The sequence below is a fragment of the Eschrichtius robustus genome, chromosome 4 (assembly GCF_028021215.1).
Source record: "Eschrichtius robustus isolate mEscRob2 chromosome 4, mEscRob2.pri, whole genome shotgun sequence".
NCBI lineage: Eukaryota > Metazoa > Chordata > Mammalia > Artiodactyla > Eschrichtiidae > Eschrichtius > Eschrichtius robustus.
In genome coordinates, this window is record NC_090827.1 from 131,891,619 (window position 1) to 131,914,000 (window position 22,382).

Below are 22,382 nucleotides of genomic sequence, written 5' to 3' on the forward strand. Positions count from 1 at the left end.
TACAAAATGACTTTATTAAAAGACTGTGTTTACGAGAGAGGAACACTTTCAGAAAAAGGAAAATATTAATTTTTGTCTTATCATTCAAGATACGGATTTCATATAATGCACTATTTTTAGCATGCCAAACAGTATAGCCAAGAAAAATTTTCTTGGTGATTGACAAGTAATATGGCTATTAAAGGAGAAAATTCTCCCAAGCAAAATGATTATCTGACAGCATGCATTTGGTCATCAATTCTCCATCCATATCTATTATACATGAGGGGCCACTGAGAAAGAATATTCCCTCTTTTCTAGCTTGCACCAGCTGGTATTTCCCTCCTTTAATCCACAATCCTTTACTTCCCTAGCTTATCCCTCAAATCAGCTGCTCTCTGAGACTAGACCTTATTCTTTCCCACAAGGTAGGTCAGTCTTGAGGGAGAGAAGAGAAAGAGAAGTGACATTTCCACAACCACCTGTTTCACCTTATCCCAATACTCCTGCCATGGCTCCTCCAGCTAGAATCACAGGCAATACACCAAACCCCCATCCCTACTCTTCAATCTCTTCTCTCCTCCTATAGCTTCTATTCTTCATCCTAGGACTGGAATCCTAGTTCCTCAGAGAAGAAACATGGGAAAAGTTTATGACTGTTTGCCTGAGAATGTAGATAAATGTTATTTCCCATAAACACAAAATCTCTATGTCAGCATCCACAGAATCGAAATCAAAAGAGAAAGATGGTTAAGGCGAATTAAGGAAGTTAGACCCTTCACTGTTTCCTCTTGAGTAACTGGGAAGGTCACCCTACAAGCTTCCCCAGGTTCAAGGACAATAGCATCTACAGAGCCACAGCTAGACTTTACACCATTTTAGTTTTACTATATTCAGGTTAAGTCTGACATTTGACTTTCTGATTCAGCTTTCAAGAACAGTCAGGAACACATTACCTACAAAGGTAGGAGGAGATGCACTGAAAATTAATACAACTGTACTGAATACGTAGTCACTTAAGTACTGCGAGTTTCAGCACGATGTGGGTTAAGTGTGCTTCTAGGAGCTAGTCTGAGAACCTACCCACCATGTGTTACAGTTTCTATGGAAAAATGTGATCCATATTTAAAAATTCAGCTTCTCTCTTCTCAGCATCTTCAATTCATATCACCTAACAAGGAACATTTGTCATTGTCGGTGGTGAAAGCTGCAAGATCTTCTCTTTCCTTGAATACCTTCGTCTTTCTACAGTAAAGTGTTCTACGACCATATGTATGAACATCGCTTTTTTCGCTATTCTGAATATGGAATATTCTTTCCCCAAACGTCTGGGTAGCTCACAGACGCAAGGGAAGAAGCAAGAGAGAGGCTATGAATGACTGACTGAGTACCAATTCCAGCAAAAAGTATGCATGGTGGCCTCTGGCTGAAAGACAGTAAGTTTCATATTTTATGTGATCCACAACACAGAAAAATAAAAAACTTCCTTTTATAAATTATTTCCTACAAAATCACCAGAAGTTTTCGGAATCAGTAATATTTTAATATCCAAGACCAACTACAAGAAGCCTCAAAAGAAATTATGCTTCTAGCACAGTCTGAAGACCACATGCCCAATAATAAGAATGCAAGTTTCCAGAGTTTCAGTGTGCATCTGGTTTTTTACTTAGTTAAGCAAAGTTAACTTTAAAAATGACATGAAAGATTTGTTATAATACATTGCAGACAAAGATGGAGAAAATTAAGAACAGCATTTTAAACATAACAGCTTTAAAAAAAACAAAAACTAGGAAGAGACAGGTCTATCAAAAAGTTATGATTGCCTTTTGCAAAGATAGGAAAGGCCCAAGTATAAAGGATTCAGAAAAATGGCATCTTCTCTATATCCCTCAAAAGGAAAGAAAGAAATCAGAACACTGTGAAGTCCAAGTGATGTGCACCATTCTGAAGCCACATCTCACAAGCCCATACCTTCTGCCACCCTGAGCTTTCAAATATGGCTTGTACTGAGTGTGCAGCCCAAACTGGTGGTGCGAAGTTGTAACTAGCATTAAAAGAGACACTTTTTGGACAATGAACAAATATAGAAAACAGAAACTGAGCATCAATTATTCTTTTCTCCTGAATGTGAGAATAAACAGGATAGGAGAAAAGAAATAACACTTTCCTCATATGCAGAAAGACATTTCCACCCAGAAGCCAACGGCAAAAGTAAACACATGAGAAAAATGTAAGTATAGAAGGATAAGAGGAGTGCCATGAACCTCAGCCTCCTTTAAGGAAAAGACACTGAAGAAATAAAACATTAACTCTGACAATAGTCATCTGTTCAATTTAGTGCAACAGATTCAATCCCTAAAGTCAAAATACATTTACCATGTGCTAAGCAGATGAAATCTAAGTGACAAATTTTCTATTTGTCTTATTGTTTAGCTAGCCATTAGAAGGAATTCAAATAGTATCTACTTTATAAATCCAAATATATTCAATTAGCGTGTCAAAATGTAGCCAGTAATTTTCTCCAATATAGAAGAAATATAAGGATTTTTTTAAATGGAATTTTACTGTAAAAATATTAAGGCAGAAGGGCATCACTTAATTTTTTTAAAATATATCTACTAAAAGAGAAATTTCACATGCTAAAATATTAAAATTATTATTTAAAACATTAACTCTTAATGCACCTGGCTACCAAGCACAACTAGATTCTAGCTTAGGTTTCCAGTTATGATTGATTCAGAGATAGGAAAAATGACGAATACTGCTGAAATCAAAAAGAAACAGTGCTCAGTGAAAGAAAAAAATTCCATTTCCAGAGCTCTACATCTGTGTGAAATACAATGGAAAAGCAAGCTCTCTCCTCAAGAGTGAGAATTAAAAACAGATCGCTGTGGCCTGGGGAGAGGAAGCCCCTTTGAAAACAACCCTCGGATGAGTTCTCACCGGCGTGGATGTTTTCCTGGTGTCTTCTCAGGGCGTCTCTGCTCTTCAGTCTCTTTCCACAGCTGTCAGCCTTACACACAAACCTGGCATCTCCCCGGCAAGTCTCCTGGTGCTGCTCAAAACTACAAGACAACCAGGAATGGAAAACAGGGAGAAGAAATGGTGAAGACAAACTACAAACTTCAAACTTCAAACTACAAACTTCTAACATCCAGGCTGGCTTTTGTAATGCATGCTCCTCAGTAGAGTTTCAGGGTCATTACAAGTGTTACCTAGGCAGGTAGGAAGGAAAGCACTGAAATTCTGTAGCCATATGATACTAAATCACTAAGAAGCATGAAAGCATGCATGTCAATAATGACCCGCAATTATCTAACAGCCATCTGATAACTCAGATACAAAACCTCGATGCTGAACTGAAGGAAGAATTGCAAACAGAGCACTGAAAACTTCGTGAAGAATCCTTCAGACTGCTTTTCGCTGAGCACTGAAGAACACTGAGGGGAAATAGAAAAAAAAACAAAAACTGGAAGTCTAAGACAAAAACTTATGAAAATATCTCTACTTTGAATAAAGTCACATTCATGATCTCTCTTTTCATTCTGCCTTTCGCCCTTTAACCTTTTAAGTAGCACCTACAGTTTAACTATAAGACTCAGCTCAGCAAAAGTATGTTTGGTGTAGAATATATAATACTAAATTGAATAAAAGCTGACTAGAACGCAGTTTTAAAATCTATTCATTAAAAACTATATAGCCCTTGCTTGGTTTTTTAAAGAGTGTGTAAGAGAATTTCCAAGTTTTAAGTTTAAGTTTTCAACAGAAATTTTTCATCTCAAATTTCATAAGCAAAAGTGGATGCATATATGAAAACTGTCTTAATATGAAATACAGCATGTTTCAGAATTTTACTTTAATGAATTAAAAAATGAAACATTAAGTCTATGTTAAAGATTTCTTGCTCATATGCAAGGTGACATTCTGTTAAAAATAAGTTTGTAAATATATGTATCCACTTTCCCATTTTTAATAATTCATGACACTGTAAAATACTTAAGTAAAAGGATAACTTAATATGCTGTTAATATAAATATTTAAAATAATAAAGGGTGCAGAGCAATAATTGGGACCATTTAATTCATTTCATCATCTATCTTGTACATATTCATCTTTAAATTATTTCTCCAACATTGCTGGGAAATAAACAGTGCTTCCCAAAATGGCCCTGTATTCTTCATACCTCTCTCCATTTCTTAAACTATTTCTTTTCTTTTTTTTTACAGATTTCAGAGGGAATATCGAATGCAGACCGCTGAAACTTGGTCTGCCACCTCAAAGCACTAGCTAAATTATGCATATCAGATTTCAAATTAGTACACCAATGAGCTTAATATTTAACGGCAAGTTATTAAATGGACAAAGATCGATTAGCATAAACAATGTTTACTGGTTAAACTTCATAATCAGAATGTTTCAAAAATCAATGTACTATAGTAAGAAAAGTTTACGACAGTGACAATAGAGAATGCTTAATTTCTACACACACACCATCACACACGCACACAGGTTAGAAACTGTAAGACAAACTGAATGAAACAGTTAAACAACGTGTCAGCTTATAATTTGAGATATACTCTTGAATGTACGCACTGTCTTTGCAAAGCCTGTTTAACTGGGAATTTCTTCCCACAGCTCTTGCACTTAAATTCTTTCTCCTCTGTGGGTTTCTGGTGCAATGTCTGAAGATGCTCAGCAAGAATTTCCTCACTGGTAAAACTCGATTCACACTGGGGACAGGCATAGTCCTCTTTACAGCCAAAGCGATCTGCGTATTTACAAGCAAGCAGATTTGTAAGACAAAAATGAAGAGCCAAGAACTGCTCAGTTTTGCCCTCATTTTAAAATCAAAATTAATTGTGCTTAATGGTACCAGATTAGTAAATTTTTATTATCTCTATGAGTATGAATAGGTTGCCCATGAAAAATAATAGGAAGTGTTACTAGAACAATACATTGTTTTTTAAATCATTTAACTTGTGTTTCACCAAATTAATACAAAATCAAAATCAATTTTTAATTTACCCTGTAACATTAACTTTTCACATCAAAGAGTTATAACAAATATTGAATTGCAACGCCAAAGTCTTCCCTGAAACGGGTCATCTTGAGTTCACTTTTAGCTGCAAGAAGAGAAAAACCCAACCAAGGGGAACTATGTTGGATTACCAAGGGAAATCTCACATATATGTGAAAAAAGGCCAAGGTCATAAAAACAGCACTCATTACAGTAGGTGGAGTGAGGCTGCACGGTCTCTCTGGCTGTCAGTCCTATATGGGCTGCCATGGCTCTACCCAAATTTTTCAACGTGTGCTATTTAAATTACATATTTTTTCTGATTATCAAATAAGATTAATTTTTTTAAAGATTTTTTTTTTGATGTGGACCATTTTTAAAGTCTTTATTGAATTTGTTACTATATTGCTTCTGTTTTACGTTTTAGTTTTTTGGCTGCGAAGCAGATGGGATCTTAGCTCCCCAATCAGGGATCGAACCCCCACCCCCTGTACTGGAAGGAGAAGTCTTAACCACTGGACTGCCAGGGAAGTCCCAAGGTTAGATTTAGATAAAATGCAGAAAATATGAGGATAAAAATCACCAATAACCCCATCCTGAAGAGACAACTGCTGTAATCTATTTCCATGCCTGAGTTGTCTCTTGTGCATTCATATTTTACGCGCAGTCTAAGAACCTTTATGATCATACTTTTTATGCAATTTCATGTATTGCTCTTTTTTCCATTTAATATTTTCTCAAGTCAAATTTTTTTTAAACTTAAGGTACCATAATTTACTTATTTAACCAAACTCTCCATTGCTTGACATTTGAGTGGATTCTTCGTTTCTTTTGATCACTGTTTGGTTGGTTTTGCTTCTGTTTTGGGGGGTTTTTGTTTGTTTGTTTTTTGGGTTTTATATTTTGCTTTTATAAACAAAACTGAATTCTAAAATAAAAATATCAACAATATAAGCACATGATTCATATGTTCTAAGAATCTGTGTAAGTTTCTGTTGATTCGTCTTACAAAAGTAATAGAAACTGATATTTTGTTAACTAAATAAAAATCAGGGTGGTAATACGTAGGAGACTTATTTTTAAGGTAAAATAGTGGACACAGTAATACCGTACCCTGGGGGCAACGTTGAAAATAAATACAAAAATAAAGAAAACACAGAATAGGACAGAAATAATTCCCATCACCGCAAATCTGACATTCCAAACAGCATAATGCATATTTGGAAAGACAAAATAGATAGCCTGTCCTCATCTTCCTTTTAAATACTCCAACTAAAATAAAGAAACAGAAGCATAATCTTGCAATACTGGGAATACTCATACTTTTTCAGCCAATGACATACAGTTAGAATAGAAAATTCATATAAAAGACATTAATACCACAGTGACTAAAGAAACCAGTGTCACTTCTGAAGTGGCTTCGTTAAGCAAAATGGAAAAATTCTCTATAGTTAAGTATCAGCCTTTTACAAAATGTGAACACCCTTAACACCATTCAAATTTCCCTCAAACCCCATCAGGAGTAAAACACAACATAACAGAAACAAGCCCTAATAACAACTGATTATTCCCTGGCAGATGACAAACAAGTGACATCTATCTCCTAGATTGCAGGGCTGATTTAAGCAAGTCTACCTATGGTCATCACACATTTTTGGTTACCCTACTAGAACAACCCAGCAATGCTGTAGGCCTCTATGATCAGAACAAAGAAGGATTTCCAGATGCTCCAGATTCTCAAAGGATCTTAAGAGTGAGGCCCAGGAATAATCCCACAGGGCCCAGCAGGACCTCTGCACTCACCTTTCCCCATGTGCAGATGAGAAAGTAAAGTCTCAGAGTTAGTGACTTGCCTGGTTATAACATGGATGAATGGCAGACTCGGGGCTAGAGTACAAAAATTCTCATTACTAGCCACCCACCAGTGAGAGCAGTGGAAGCTGGGAGCTGCCCCTGACCTTGGCAGTCCTACAGGGCACATCCATCACCCACCCCAACCCATCATTTCCTTCCTGCTGGAAGAGAGGCACACAACTGGATATCCTCTGAGAGTTCTGACAAAAACTAACTTTATTTTGAGAACATCCTATTATATTGCAATTATGATCAAGCACAGTTCAAACTTTATTTCTCCTACAGTTTTCATTCTCTCGGACCATCAGTTAGAGGTAATACCTTTTCTGCCAGCTGTTGAGCGTCCTTTAGCATTGTTACCTTCCTCTTCTTTGATCATGGTCATAATTTGCTGTTCTTCCTCATCGGCCTCCATGTCACTGTCCAGGTAGCCAATCAGAAGCTCTGTATCTGTTTCTATATCTTCAATTGCCAAATAGAAAATGTTTTCTCCTTCCTGAGACAAAATTAAAAATATATGCTGTTATATGACCAATATATCTCAATAATTTAAAAAAAGCTAAATCATTCGTTTCTGATAGTAACTAAGAAATCATTTTTAAGATACACTGAGTATCATGTGCTCATGAAAAGTTACGATTCCTTTTTTTATATCTCCACTGGATCTGAACACTGAAAAAGAAAACTGACAATATTTAGTCACCTGGCAAATAAACTACAAATATATATTAAAGATAGTGACATTTATACCTATCAAATGAAATAAGGATAATTATTTAAATTTCTAAAAGTTAAATTTTGCATCATTGATTGGCTTTACGCAGTAACACCTTGTGGAGGTCCATAAATGCAGTAGAAAATAAATCTGTTAAGTAATGGTGTCATTTCTGAACCCAAACAGAGAGCAATGAGATATCGATGATTTAATTATGATTAATACAAAATGCAAAACTGAAAGAAGAAGAAAGCTTTCAAGTTATAACACAAACCAGAGGAACTGCAAATGAACCCTGAAAGAATTTCCAAAAAGCTGGACCGGGAATAGAGAAAAGACTAGGTACCTGGGAGGTTCAAAACATTGACTGGGTCATCACGTGTACCTAAATACCACTAAAATGACAGAAGAAGAAAGCAAGTTCCACCCTTAACGTACCACCATTTTTTAGAAAATTCTAGAAGAAGAAATTAGCCAGGGTTGCTAACGCAGAAGAAATCTCAACCCATAACAGACTGAGAAGAGGAATGCAGCAAAGAATAACCCAAGGAAACCCCAGAGAAACTTCATACTTGGAACCAACGATACAAAAAGCCCCTCTGGGCCTGGGGCCAATTACCAGGGAAGCCAGAATTGGGGCTGCTTAGCCGGCAGTCCCCAGGAGAAACCCCCTGAATTGATGTCTTTTACACAGTTGAGGATTTGTTCTGGGAGGGCTCCTAGCTTGGCTGCTGATGATAAAGAGAAGCAAAGCATAACCTGAACTGCGGTGGGCAAGTGAGGGAAGGAAGAAGGACAGTAAGCTCCACCCAGCAGTGAAATCCAATAAAGCAAAGAACACAGAACAAAGCCTCCTCTCCTTTGGCAATATCATAGCACCTAGGTGAGGGAGGGAGAGACAGAGGAGGAGGAGGAGAAATCTGTAATGAACGTATGCACGTATCTATATGTATGCATACACAAGCAGAACCCCATGAAAAACTGGAAAATATGCCTCAAACTGTTATAAAGTCATCATTTTGAGGCTGGGAGAAGTAGGAGTCTATACTGAATACTGTTTTAGTTTCTTCTTACGACAAAGATTACTTTGCAATTTTAAAAACAATAAATAGTAGAAAATTCCATGGATGAGACAGAAATTATGATCACATTTATCAAATACTGTGTAAGGGAGGATTGATTCAAAAGTTCAAAGCAATGAAGCACATTTAACCATTAGCTGCATTTAATTAAATGAAGTTCCTGTAATATTTTACAGCATTCTTGGAAGTTCATGAATTTCATAGCTACAGAAACACAGAAAGTTATTTCTAATTAAGAACACAGTTAACTTCTATACAACTGTTACTTTTACTGCAACAAAAACAAACAAAAACTAATGTGGACACTCAGCAAAAGAAAGATTTCTTTTTCAATTAACTCAGAAGCGGCACTTTCCAGGTTTTGGAAACTACTTGCTAAAAGAGTCACCAAAGCAACAAAGGGCTCACCTAATGAAGATTTCAGAAAATAATCATAAATCTTAGTGGTTATGTGATCAATATCCAAGAAAGTTAATTGAAATGTCTTTCCAGCATATTAGTCATTAATTTTATAATGAATGACCTTCATAGCACCAAGAGAAGATAATAATTTTTAATTGTAAAACATGATAGCATTAACTTAAACGGCAATCATAAGACACAACATGCCTATTTAGAGGTTCTGTAATAAAAGAAAATTTTAACATACCAGTTAAAACTTCAATTTAATAAAAGTAATGGCTGCATTACAAGCTCCAAGGATCAAGTACATGTTCTACCTGTATGCCAAACATGTGATAAGAGGAATGTCATGACAGGTATTGCTCCAATCTATTTATTTAATGGAGATATCTAGATATCTCTCTACATATAATTCCTACCACTACCCGGACCAAGAGCCTCTTCCTTTTCATTTGCCACAATAAAATTATTGTAAGAAGTATCCTGTTAAATTGCTTCCTTCCTGATTTAATCACTCAACAACCTTTCATTATATTATTCTCCTTCTTCAAAACCTCTGATTGTCAGAACCTGCCGGATTTCTAATCCCTGGCGCTCTCTCAAACTCTCTGGGGTGATTTTCCCCACCTGTAGGTTCATCCCAGGCCCAATCTCAGGCCCTTTGGCAAGAGGGATTTAAACAGCGTTGACCCAGCACTATGGGACTGAGCATCCACTCCCAGCTGTCATTAGGCTGGCCATGACCTCCAGCTTTGATAACTGTTTTAATATTCTGATCCTTAAATTTACTTCTCTTTATTTCAGCTACGGTTTCTGGTCGTTGGGTTTGCGGCTTATTCCCCTGAACACAGGTCCTCCTAGCAGAATCACTCCTTGCATTTACATTTTAGGGATTAAGCGCCTTCCTGGGACTTTGCCTGGGGGCTGGGGTCCTGCTTATGGATCCTGTCACGGGCTCTAGGGGACTTCGCTGAAAATTCAACTTTAACTGAAAGAAAGCTGTTCAACATCATGGTGTGTTCAAAAGCAAATATTCCTTAGTCACTGGTTTTCACTGTATTGGTGATCCAGATACAACAGAGTGAGTGATTTTACAACTGTTATGCATCTCCTGCATTATTGTCCATCATTATGAATTTTTTGTGGTTTTCAGTCTTGTTTCATTTTGCTTTATTTGTATATCGTCTTCAGCTAATTATGTCTACTGTAAGCTGTTTGTAGTATCAAAAAGTTACAACAGCCTAAACATCCGACAAAATAAGTTGAAAAAGAATAAATGTCTAACAATTGGTTTTAAAAGATTTATCAAATGTCATTTGTATAGAAAAAAACATATATCAAGGTGTCCCCCAAAGAAAAGGATATGAACAAAGGTGTCAACAGACTTTGTTTCTAAATAGAGGAAATTGTACTTTGCATAGTCTCCTGCTAGCCCACGTGTTTCAATTTTTCTAGAGTTAACAAGTATTACTTTTGTAGTAAAAGGAAAAAATAAATAATAAACAAACCAGGTTCCGTGACACCAGGAATCGGTACTAAATAGTAATAAGAGCTTTGGGATGGCCAGGGTTCAAGTCTCCTTCTATGATTAATTAGCTGTGGAACTGAGCAAACAGCTTAATCTCTCAAACCACCAGTTTCCTCATCTATAAAATGGAGAAAATAATGCTGCCTATCTCATAGGCTGGTTGTGAGGATGAAAAGTGAGAATATTTGTAAAATCTAGCAAGGTGCCTGGCACAAGTTAAGTATTCATTAATGATAAGTACTGCTATCATTATTAGTATTACTATTAAACAAAACTTGAAAGTCAGTGATTAAAATATTTATTTTTCAAAATTTGTTCCAATTAGACTGTCACATAAGCTAAGTTGCTATGACAATGCTAAATTTCATTTGGCTGAACTGCTGTCAGCCAAAATATAATTCAGCTCCACTGCCTGCCTACCAGAGCTCTGAAATGCTCTGGATTTCTGATTGTCATGCTCTGTTCACTTGCTAATGTGCTCATGTTTTACTCTGGTTTGGACCTCAGGTACCAATTGCTTGTCTGATCTATACTATACCTTAAGTGACCAACCATCTGCTTTCCCTGAGGGGTTTCCATGACATGCGGTTTTCAGTGCTGAAACTGAGAGAGTCCTGGGCAAGCCAGGACCGTGAGTCACTCTAGCTACACCCATCGTGCTCTCCAAAGCACGCTCTAAGCTCTCCTTAAGACTTCCTGGGACTTCTCTGGCGTCCAGTGGTTAAGACTCCGTGCTTCCACTGCAGGGGGCACGGGTTCAATCCCCGGTCGGGGAACTAAGATCCCACAGGGCACGTGGTGCAGCCAAAAAAAAAAAAAAAAAAAGATTTCCTAACCATAATATTTACTGCCACCCCCAGTATCCAACAGCTCAGGATTCTCAATATATGGTACCAGTCCTGTCCCAAATATGGCTCCAACGGCTTACCAACTGCTAATCTAAACCCACACTTCATCCTCTCATCCCCAACTATCCTTCAAGCTAACCTGCCTTCTGTTCTTCAGTCCAACTGGGACACTTCCTCTCAGAAAACACTGAACTCATTCCTCCTCAGTACAACTGCAAAGATGCCACCTGGCCTCCCAGCTACGACTCCTCAGCAACGTCTGAGACATAGCTCACGTTCACCCTCCATGAAACCTTTTCTAATCTACTACATTTGCGTAGGTTCCAGGAGTTCTTCAATTGGACACTTACCTGTAATTTATTTCTGTGGTTTTCATCATTTAAATCATGTGATCAACGACATTCATGTGTTCCTCTTGTCTCCCCAAAGATGGTTTCCTCAAGGAAGTGCACAAGAATCGCCATGTATCCCCACAGCATAAGCTATACTCATAATAGTCGCTCAATATTTTACAAATATGCATAGTAAAAGGGAACACTAATATGCTTGTGTCTACAGAAGAAAAGCACTTACTAGTAAAAAGTTCACTAATATTTGCCTTCATTTACTTTTGGTGGGAGGCTATTACAGTAGTCTAGGTCACGGACAGTGGTGACATGGGAGGGTTATGGCAGGGAAACAGTGGCGACGGTGAGAAGTAATCAGATTCTGAGTATGATCTGAAGAGAAGCTGACACCATTTCCTGATGGACTGTATATGGAATGTGGGAGGAGGAGAAGGGTCAAGGAGGAGAACAAGGTGATGAAGTTTTCCCTCAAGAGTTCACAGATGTTACTCTATATAATAATAATTCTTCCTAAGGATTCAAACTAAAACACCAACTACACATTTTTGCTTTAAATATGTATCTTCTCTGTATGTATAAATGTATTTTCATGTGGTCCTTCACTCAGGGGCCCAAGAGTATTACTCAATTCAGCCATTTTAAAGCTAATTACTATTCTTTCTTTCTTTCTTTCTTTTTTTTTCTTTTGTGGCCGTACCGCTCAGCCTGCGGGATCCTAGTTCCCAGACCAGGGATCGAACCCAGGCCCTCGGCAGTGAAAGCGCACAGGCCCAACCACTGGACCGCCAGGGAATTCCCTAAAGCTAATTTCTATTCTTCAACAAATCTGCAAAGTAAGAGTCATTCAAAATCCCCAATGGAAAAAAATTTATTTTAGATAATAAACTACTTGCAAAGCTCTTCCTCTGGACAGCCAATGCATTCTGATAACAAAAGCATAGAATTCTGATGTTTCTTAAGAAAGCTGAAAAAAATAGTGGTGGCTTGGATTTTATTAGCGTCATCACTGTGATAACATCACGTATTATGGAATTCAGATTTACACACAAATTTACACACACAAAGACATCTCTGAGTATTCTGATTGTCAGAGTTTCCGAAACAAACTTATGTAATGAAGACAAACAAATCCAGAAAAAAGCAATAATCTGACTGGGATGATTCAACAGGAAAGTCAGAGGTAGTGCCATGTGGTACGGCCACTACAGAGCGTTCTCGAGGCAGGGGGCTCCACCGAAGTTCATATGCACTAAAAGAATCATTTCTGAATTCAGAAAGTATAGAAGAATAGCCGTATGAACGGACGTATTCAACTGTCATGAATTTTGAATGCGTTAACTTAGTGTAAATAAAAATACTATCATCGATACCAATATCTCATACCACACTAGGAACCTATTCTTCGCTTACCAGGGGTACCTTAGCACACTGACCGGGAAGTTCCACCACAGGAATCAGTCCATGGGCAAAGGAATCCCAGCCCCCGCTCCAGAGCAAGAACCCAGGCCTAGGGAGGAGGACGAGGATAGTGGGATCTAGGAACTGATACTACTCTGCCACTCTCCGGCTATGCGGGCATCTCCCTTATCCCTGTGGGCCTCAATATCCTCAACCATAAAGCAGAAAAAACTAATACCCCGTCAAAAGACAGCTTTGGCTTTCCCACTCTTGGGCTCTTTCCCCTTAGGCAAGTCTATCACCTCTGGAAAATGACTCAGGTGAACTTTTATTCTCTCATTCCTTCCAGAGCTGGATTCAAGCACAAGTGAAATAAACTCATCTTCATGAGAACCGAGTTAATGAATATGAAGGGAAAAGTACGCCTACGTGCTGATGTGATCATGGCTTTTCCTCTCGGGCCTCACTCTACCGGAAGGAATGGAATGGAGAGACCCATTTAACTGGGCTGTCAAGGAAAAGCTGGAATATACAACCTTGTGAGGTTAGAGGGCCCCTCCTTGGAAATCACATCAGATAACGTAAGCCATCACTTGGTAAGATTTCGTCAATGTGACTGCTTCTGTACGGTGACCACACTTAGGACCAAATAAACTAAACATGCCTTCCAGTCTAATCCTTTCTGATTCTATCACCATCTCAAAACATTTACTCCTGGACATCTAGGAGATGTAACTAAATTTCCTATCTCCCTTCGACATCCGACATTATGTATAAACCTCAGCTTTCTCTGACAATTTGCCCATTGTCCCTTCTGAAGTACCACGCCTCACTAGGATAGATTTCCTGAACTCATGCATTTGAGGTTCAGTTCTGCTATTTCTAAACAGCAAAAGTAACTGTCTCTTGTTTTGCAAAGAAATACTAATCCTCACGGTGTGCAAATAAACATAACTCCAGAAGAGGCCATGGGTGACTTGGTATTTCAGCTGCATCTGTCTGTAACTTAACTTGGTATTTGTTTATTTGTTGGCAGACTGCCGTCCACATGTGGACTATGTAAGAAAAACCACGATTTTTAAATTGGCAAAGGCCCAATTCACTGTACTGAAAAGGTAGTAAGCTGCGAAAATCCAGACTATCTAGCTAAGACGACTAATGGGTAATCAGCACAAAAGGAAGTATCTTCAAAACAATTCTTGGTCTTACAAATTCAAACAATCTATACCAGTGTGGGGCGGGGGAAGTTTGGACTTCTACTCAATAATCAATAGACGTAGGAGACAAGTGACGAAGGTGGAGAAAAGAAAATATAATGAAATAGTGAAAATTCCACATTTAATATCCTGTCACTTAACTTTTCCTTACTAAAATCCTGAATCAGTCTCAACATCATTTCTATAGAGCTCCATACACAAAGCTAAAAAAATCAGGAAAAAAAAAATCATTTCCGCAGCAAAATTCACCGACTGTATCTATTAATTTCGAACTAACAATAAAACCAAAAATCCTTAAAATGAGACATAACTAAGACAGATCATAGCATTCCAATTTATTCACCACTCCCCTCCCAGTAGGAGGACAAGGCCAAGCAGCCATGTGGCTCAGAGCGCTGCAGGTGGGGGGCATGCTGTATCAGTTTGACCAGGTGACTTGCACTGACCCATGAAATGTGATTAGAAGCAAAGTGAACCATGTCCAAGGGAAAGCTTTCAGAGCCACCACATGTGCGGGTCACTGCTCTTTCCCCTCTGTCAGGAAAATGCATGTCCCTGATAAGGGCGTTCCTTCAGACACCAAGTGGAATGGAGCTGTGGACAGAATCGCAGCTTCCAGCAGCCCATACTTGTGTGCACAAGAAATAAATCTTCATTGCTATAAACCACTAAAAGTTTAGGGTTGTTTGTTAGAGCAGTCTTCTTGGCAAAAGTTGACTGATACAACAATTTAAGCAAAACAACATTTTTAAAAATTATTTTGAGAGTGAGAAGAAAACATCTCGCAATCAAGGAAAATAGTATTTAAAATAGTGAATTGTGCAGGATAAGCTTATTTCATGTTTAAAGTGCATTAAAGTTCCTATAAGAAAAATGAAGACAAATGCAAATAAAATTGTCTCTTTTCTAATCACAACTCATAATTAGCCACATAGCAAGAAAACAATTTAATAAGATTCCTAGGAACGGGATACTGTATTAAACAAAAAATCAAATCTATAAGCAAAGAATATCAATTACAAATCACGAACACATATACCTATCTTTCTTTGAGGAGTTCAAGCCAAGATAGTAATGTTTGAAGCATCATAAGAAACAAATCTGACATCATAGAGAAAAAAAGTCAAGAGAAAAGACGAGAAGAATGAAAAGAAAAATTTACTATATAGAAAAGAAGTGATGTGATCCTAAGAAACTGGCTCTTCACAGAAAAAAAAAAAACTACCATACCTCAGCTACTTTATTTAAAGGTAAGTTATCAATATTGACAGACCAAAAAATTCTAGAATAAGATAATGCTATGGAGAATAGGGTAGCTATTTTATATACAAGGGATTAGAAGGCATATTGTGTTCCTACAGTACAGTTGCTCTATTTTTTGTATACAATGTTTAAAGGTTACTTTCCATTTACAGTTATTATAAAATATTGGCTGCATTCCCCATGTTGTACAATACATCCTGGAGCCGATCTTACACCCAATAGTTTATACTTCCTACTCCCCCACCCCTCCCCTTCTCTCCCCACTGGTAACCACTAGGTTTGTGGTTTATCTGTTGAGTCTGCTTCCTTTTTTTTGTTATATTCACTAGTTTGTTGTATTTTTTTTCGATTCCACATGTAAGTGATAACATGCAGTATTTGTCGTTCTCTGTCTGACTTATTTCACTTAGCATAATGCCATCCAAGTCCACCCATGTTGCTGCAACTAGCAACATTTCATTCCCTTTTTTGCTCTATTTTATATTGGAAATGCTTTTAACTGACCTTCAATTAACTGGCTCCCAGATTTACCTGACACTCTGCATATCCTAAAATCTGCCGAATGACGCCCAAGGCCACACCCTCTCAGTCAGCAGCCTGTGCCCTGGCTTGCCTGCATGCAGCTCCTGTCCTCATCACTTGACTTGCTTGCTTGAGTCAACACAACACAAGGGTCAGTTGTGTTTGCTCCCGCACCGGTTTATGCCACTGGTACAAGTTACTGTAATTATGCAACTTAGCTAAACACTACATAAAGCAAAAATATATGAGGCAGGAAAAAATTCAATAGTTTCTAAGAAGATCAACTGAAGGTTTTAGAAAGACTTGAAAAGCAACCTGAGTGCAGAATCCTTCTATTTTTATGATTTCCTCCCATCTTCTATAACTGCTTTGCTTTGTGTAATTTGACAGTTTTTTTTTTACAGTCTTACCTTTGTGCCTTTTAGTAAAACTGGATACTATACAGAGTGGTTATGAAAAAAAATATGGTAGCAAACTCTAGTGAGGGAACCTAAACACAGAATCAAAAAGAATTTGCTCACAGGTCAAAAACCTGGCAAATAAATGTATATTTCTAAAACCAGTTAAAATACAATGGTTGAAATATCAATTCTATGATAATTCTTTTTCTATTAATTGACCAAGTACTGGTCCATATCACATCAGAAAACAGGGTCTCACCCAAATTATTATATAAGCAAGTCGGAGCTATAGGTCCCCCAAACGTTCCTCCCTAACCATCTAGCTGGCCCTCTCAAAGTATTTACCCTTGATCTGTATTTATTTAGCTGTATCCCCAACTGGGCTGTAAAGTGCACGGGGAAGGGACTATTTACCTGTATCATATATAAATTATCATTCACCAAACAGTCATCATTCTAAACTGCATAAGCGTTAGCTAAGCACACTCTCTTCTCCTGTCTCCTCCCTTCCCCAAAGACTCCCAACTCCCTGAGGGCAGGCACTCTAGTATATTCCTCTTTGTATGAATCTCAATACTGATGCAACACCTTGCTCACCGAAGAGTGTCAACAAAGGATCTGCTGAATTGAACTAAGTAAGAGGGAAACAAATGCAATTTCCTTTTGAATTAATAAGACAGTAAAAGCAAGAATGTCATTCAGGGAAGTGAAACTCACTACAAAGAGGGTTCTAGAATCCATTTCCAAACCCTAACAAATTCTTAAGAATTCAAAAGTTAGCCAACAGTTGGGAATACTTCAACCAACTGGAAATAAGGGAACAAATTAGGCAAGCAGATGTACTCCCTAGAAAGAAGACCAGAGTCAGGCCAAGCATACCCCACTCAACATACCTAGAGTTAATTCAAAAACCTATTAAAGAAACTGAATATTCATTCAACATATTTATTGTAGCACATAATGTGCACAGTACTGCAGAATACTCACATTCAGAAGAATACCCATATTTGTTCCTGTCCTGAAGCACTTAAAATGCTCTCAGTGGAAACAGAACAAAATGGTTAAATTACAACAAAGTGCAAAAAGGGCCAAGACAGTTGTACAGAGAGTAGCAGCTGTAGAATTTTGGGAGGTAATTTCACAACAGTGTTTGAAATCCACAAGCTGGATGGGTTTTGGACCAGGTAAGATCATGAGAAAATGGGTTTATTAAAGTAGGGAAAACAGCATCAGCAAACTCACAGCATCACAGAGGGTATATTTGCGCTATGAAAAGAACAAACCTAGCTAGAACACTGGGCATTACAGGAAAGTTGCAGAAAACTAGACAGAAAAAGCAGCTTCAACACATGGAAGTACTGAAAAGTTAGGCAAAGATTAAACATGCCCTGTGAATTACAGCATTTCAGGAAAATTACAAGGCAACCACAACAGGCTGACATGACAGAAAAAAGATTCAACGTAGAAAACTGTAAGATGTTTTTTTATTTGATCAATGTGATGGTATAGTTCATGTGTCAACTTGGCTGGACCACAGGGTGTCCAGATATGTGGTCAAACATCATTCTGGGTGTGTCAGTGTGAGTGTTGTTGGATGACATTAACATGTGAATCAGTAGACTGAGTAAAGCAGACTGCCCTGCACAGCGTGGGTGGGCCTCATCTCATCTAATCAGTTGAAGGCTTGAACAGAATAAAGGCTGACCTGTCAGGGAGTAAGAGCGATTTCCTTCTGCCTGACTGCCTTCAAAGTGGGACACTGGCTGTTTCCCGACTTTGGACTCAAGCTGAAACATCGGCTCTTCCTGTGTCTCAAGCCTAAGGGCCTTCAGACTTGAACTACACCACTGATTATCCTGGTTCTCAGACCTTCAGACTTAGACTGGAACTAGAGCATCAGCTTCCCCTGGTCTCCAGCTTGCTGACTCATCCTGCAGCTCTTGGGACTTGTCAGCCTCCACAATCACGTAAGCCAGTTCCTTATAAGGAATCTCTTTATATATATACAAACACACACATACATCCTATTCATTCTGTTTCCCTGGAGAACCCTAGTTAATAAAATGAAACTTAAAATTTAAGATGTTTGTTATACTGTTACAATAGAATCTATATGAAAAACTAAAGTACATTTGAAATACCTTCTGGTGAAAGAAAACATATTAACCTAGACATGAGTTTTTATTTTAACTAAAACGAAACACTTCCGATAGAGATAAGTAATTCATTTGAAAAAAGAATTTTTTGAGCACTTTACGTACCAAGAACTATGCAAGGACTAAGTATAATGTAGTGAAATAAAACAGATACAGTGCCTACCTTCAAAGAGCTTACAGACTGGGAGTGGAGTCTGCCATGAATCAACCACGAGAGAAATGGAAAATGACTTGATAAGTGTGAGAGCAGAGAGGGACACGGTGCTACTGAAGCATGTAGCGGAGAGAGCTCACCTCCTCCAGGGTTCAGGGACGGCTTCCTGGTAATGTGATAACTTAGCTTGGATTCGAAGGACACAAATAGGAAGAACCCAGCAAAGGGAAAATGCATGTGCGAAGCAATGGAAGGGACTCAGACATTTAATAGCTGGCAAAAAGTATAAGGTGCAAAAAAAAAAAAAGAAAGAAAGAAAGAAAGACAGAGGCTGGCTAGGATGGTAGGTGGTTTCGGAGAAGCCAAAGGAAGAGATGTTTCAGGATGGAGGCACTTGTCAGCAACACCTAATGCTGCTGCAAAGATCTAGCAAAAAGCCTTGAGTGGCTTAGTGACCTGGAGAGCAGAGGTGACCTGAGAGAGAACCACTGGAAGGCTGAGGGAGGAAGAAGCCTGGTCAGTGTGGGCTGAGGGCACTGGTGGTGAGAGAAACGGAGACCCGGCATATGGACAATTCAGGGAAGGAGAAAGGGTCCCTGCTGGAAGGGAATATGGAATCAAGAGGGAAAGACCTTGAATAGAAAGAGAAACCTGATGTTTAAAACCAACGAAAAGAATCCTGTTGAGTGTGAGTTGGTAAATATCAAATGGAGAAAAGGGATAACCTACATTGTAAGTGTTCATCAAGAGGAGATACACGGGTGGAAGGCCTGTTCTTAAGAAAGAGGAGGGACCCTTCTCTATGTGGGAGAAAGGAGAGAGAACAGGTGCGGCTGTAAGTAGGTGTGCATGTTTGATGTCAGAAGTTGCAGAATCTGTAAGTATTATTTATATCACTTTTCTTAACATTCACCAAAATAAATGAAAAATGTACCTTCTTAGAACATCTTTTTAATTTGCAAGTATTTACACACATTAAAACAGGCTACTTATATTCTTTTATAGAAGGATACTCTTGACTACTGAACCCCCAAATCAAGTGTACTCAATCCCAAATAACTTTTGCCTGTGATTTCTCCTGTAAGTCTCACAGTTACATATTTCACTAATTTTGGCAATAGGTCAATTGTAAACATCTCCGCAATTTCATTTATTAAAAATATACTTAATGACTAAATGGGTAAAGGTGGTCATAAGGTATGAACTTCCAGTTATGACATAAGTCTTAGGGATATAATGTACAGCATGGTGAACAAAAAGAAATATTTGAAGTATATATTCGTCACTGCTTTAAAATGTACGTGTATTCCTCTGAGTCTTCTAGATAAAAATTGGGCTCAGCATGCCTCTGTCTCTGGGAGAACCTGGATACCAAAATGGCATGTCCGACTAACTGGGTCAGAAAGCTCTGCTCGACCACTTCTAGGCTTCATCAACTTGAGCTCAGCTTTTTCATCTGCAGAATGGGTATAATACTACTACTTTTGGGGGAACTGTTGGAGTTAAATGAAATAATGCTGATGCAAAAATTCTACAAATTTTTATAATGGGCCAAAGTCGCACAGTTTGAAATCTCATTTCATAAGCATGGATAATCAGTTTTTATTTGTTTTGTTTTCACTTACTGATTGACTTTCTAGAGGTAAAAATATCGTGGGGTTTCCTATGGGTTTTAGATGATGTCAACAGAGTATTAACATATGTGTTACCCAACAGCAAGGTGCAAAGTATTTCAAGGGATTATTATGAATCTCCCTTGTGTACAACATGACATTGGTCCTACTGAATTGAAACAAAGCAGAACATATTTATAGAAGTTTAATATAAGCATATAAATGCTTGATAATAAGCATTTTAAATCTGAAAAAGTAGAAAAATAAAAGCTACATATAAGCACACTACATTCCAAAGTCTAGAAATGGGCACAGAATTAAGTCACATAGGGAAAGCTCTCAAAAGCCTAGCTGGCTTTACATGCTATTGCTTGAAGAAAAGTAGGGTAAATTCTCAGCAAGAATGACCATGTGCCTTTTTGTTCCTGTCTCCTGTTGAAAAACTAATAGAACAGACAGATGTGTAAACCACCATAAAGTGTACACAACCATATCTCAAGGGACTTAATTACCACAGGAAAAGAAACCAGGAAATGCTGCTTTAATCTCTGCGCACTGAGGTGAATTTAATAAAAATGTTCATTAAATACCAACTTAAGAAATCACAGACACATTAGTCAATTGATTACCCATTTAATTAAGTACAGTCGGCCCTCCGTATCCCGCATCCATGGGTTCTGCACCTGAGGATACACAGAGCTGACTATACTACACCATTTTATACATAAGGGATTTGAACACCCACAGATTTCAGTAGATATAGGGGTCCTGGAACCAATCTCCCACGGATACTAAAGGATGACTGTGTGATAAAAAGTGTGTATAGTTTTGACATAAATCAGTCATGATAATGATACATTTAATTACTTTCTAGACTCCTGTTAAACAAAGTTCCAAGTGAAAGGAAACGCCATACTCAATCTCAGAACTCCTCTTCCACTGGACTCTGTTTCTCTTGATGCAATGAAGCACCCCAGTAAGCAGTCGTCCTTTCTCCTTTCCCCAACCTGTCTTTTTTGAATCATGTGAGATTTCCAAAGAGGATGAAGACACAATTAGGGATGATTAGATTAGGTTCTAAGGTAACATTTCTCCTAAGGCTTTGTGAGCCATCGTTTCTTGAATTTAACACACTTAGCTGAATACAGTGTAACTTTGTTGTGCAGCTTACATTAATTGAAAGATACATAAATTGTAAGCGAAACTGTACACCTTCTTTTGAATATTTTATCAGTTCAGTGATGGAATGTGGAACTTCACATTTTACTTTTTATTGCCTAGTAGTAGCTGAACCTTTTATGAGAATCTGTTCATGAAGTGGATAGAGTAGTTTTCTCTAAATAGAAATTTCCGTAGAAAACCCAACTGTCACTGATAAATAAATAAATGTGGCTAATTCTAGTGTTTTCTGTTATATGCATTAAATTGATTGCACTTTGCAGTTTATTACCTATTTTAATACCAATCATTAAAAACTAAATCTAAAACACATCATAAAATATATCTCCAATTTTGAAAAACAAAAACAAATCATTTCCTTCTTTATGTTCACACACAAAAAAATCTTGCCTGGCAACAAGTAGTATGTATACTTAATTTTAGGTGTCTAGATTTTAGTTTTAACACTTAAAAATAAATTTCATATATAATATATATGTAATATATATAATATTTATATTTATTAGTTTAATTTCTTCCTCTGATAAATGGGGTATTCATGTTGTTTGCTTCACTGCATCAATAACAACTACCTCTTCTTTTCACTACATTTTTTAGCAACTAAAAGATTTTAAACTTTCTTCTTTTTAATTTCTACCATACCTCTTCTTAAACCCTGTAATGGCATAGGCTGGTTCCAGCGTATCTAATGCAATGTTGATTAATTC

General features: G+C 37.7%; 1 protein-coding gene across 3 annotated transcripts in view; it reads right to left on the minus strand.

The window, feature by feature from the left end:
- Positions 1-22,382, minus strand: part of PRDM5 (PR/SET domain 5) — a 205,030-nt gene that overhangs the window by 103,999 nt on the left and 78,649 nt on the right. For 2 of the 3 annotated variants that reach the window (XM_068543369.1, XM_068543371.1), the window contains exons 4-7: positions 7,172-7,346; positions 4,573-4,747; positions 3,327-3,419; positions 2,923-3,044 (exon numbers count right to left, since the gene is read on the minus strand). In XM_068543369.1, coding sequence (XP_068399470.1) covers positions 2,923-3,044; positions 3,327-3,419; positions 4,573-4,747; positions 7,172-7,346 — 565 coding nt within the window. The remainder of the gene's footprint in view (positions 1-2,922; positions 3,045-3,326; positions 3,420-4,572; positions 4,748-7,171; positions 7,347-22,382) is intronic. The other variant, XM_068543370.1, reaches the window with a different exon arrangement.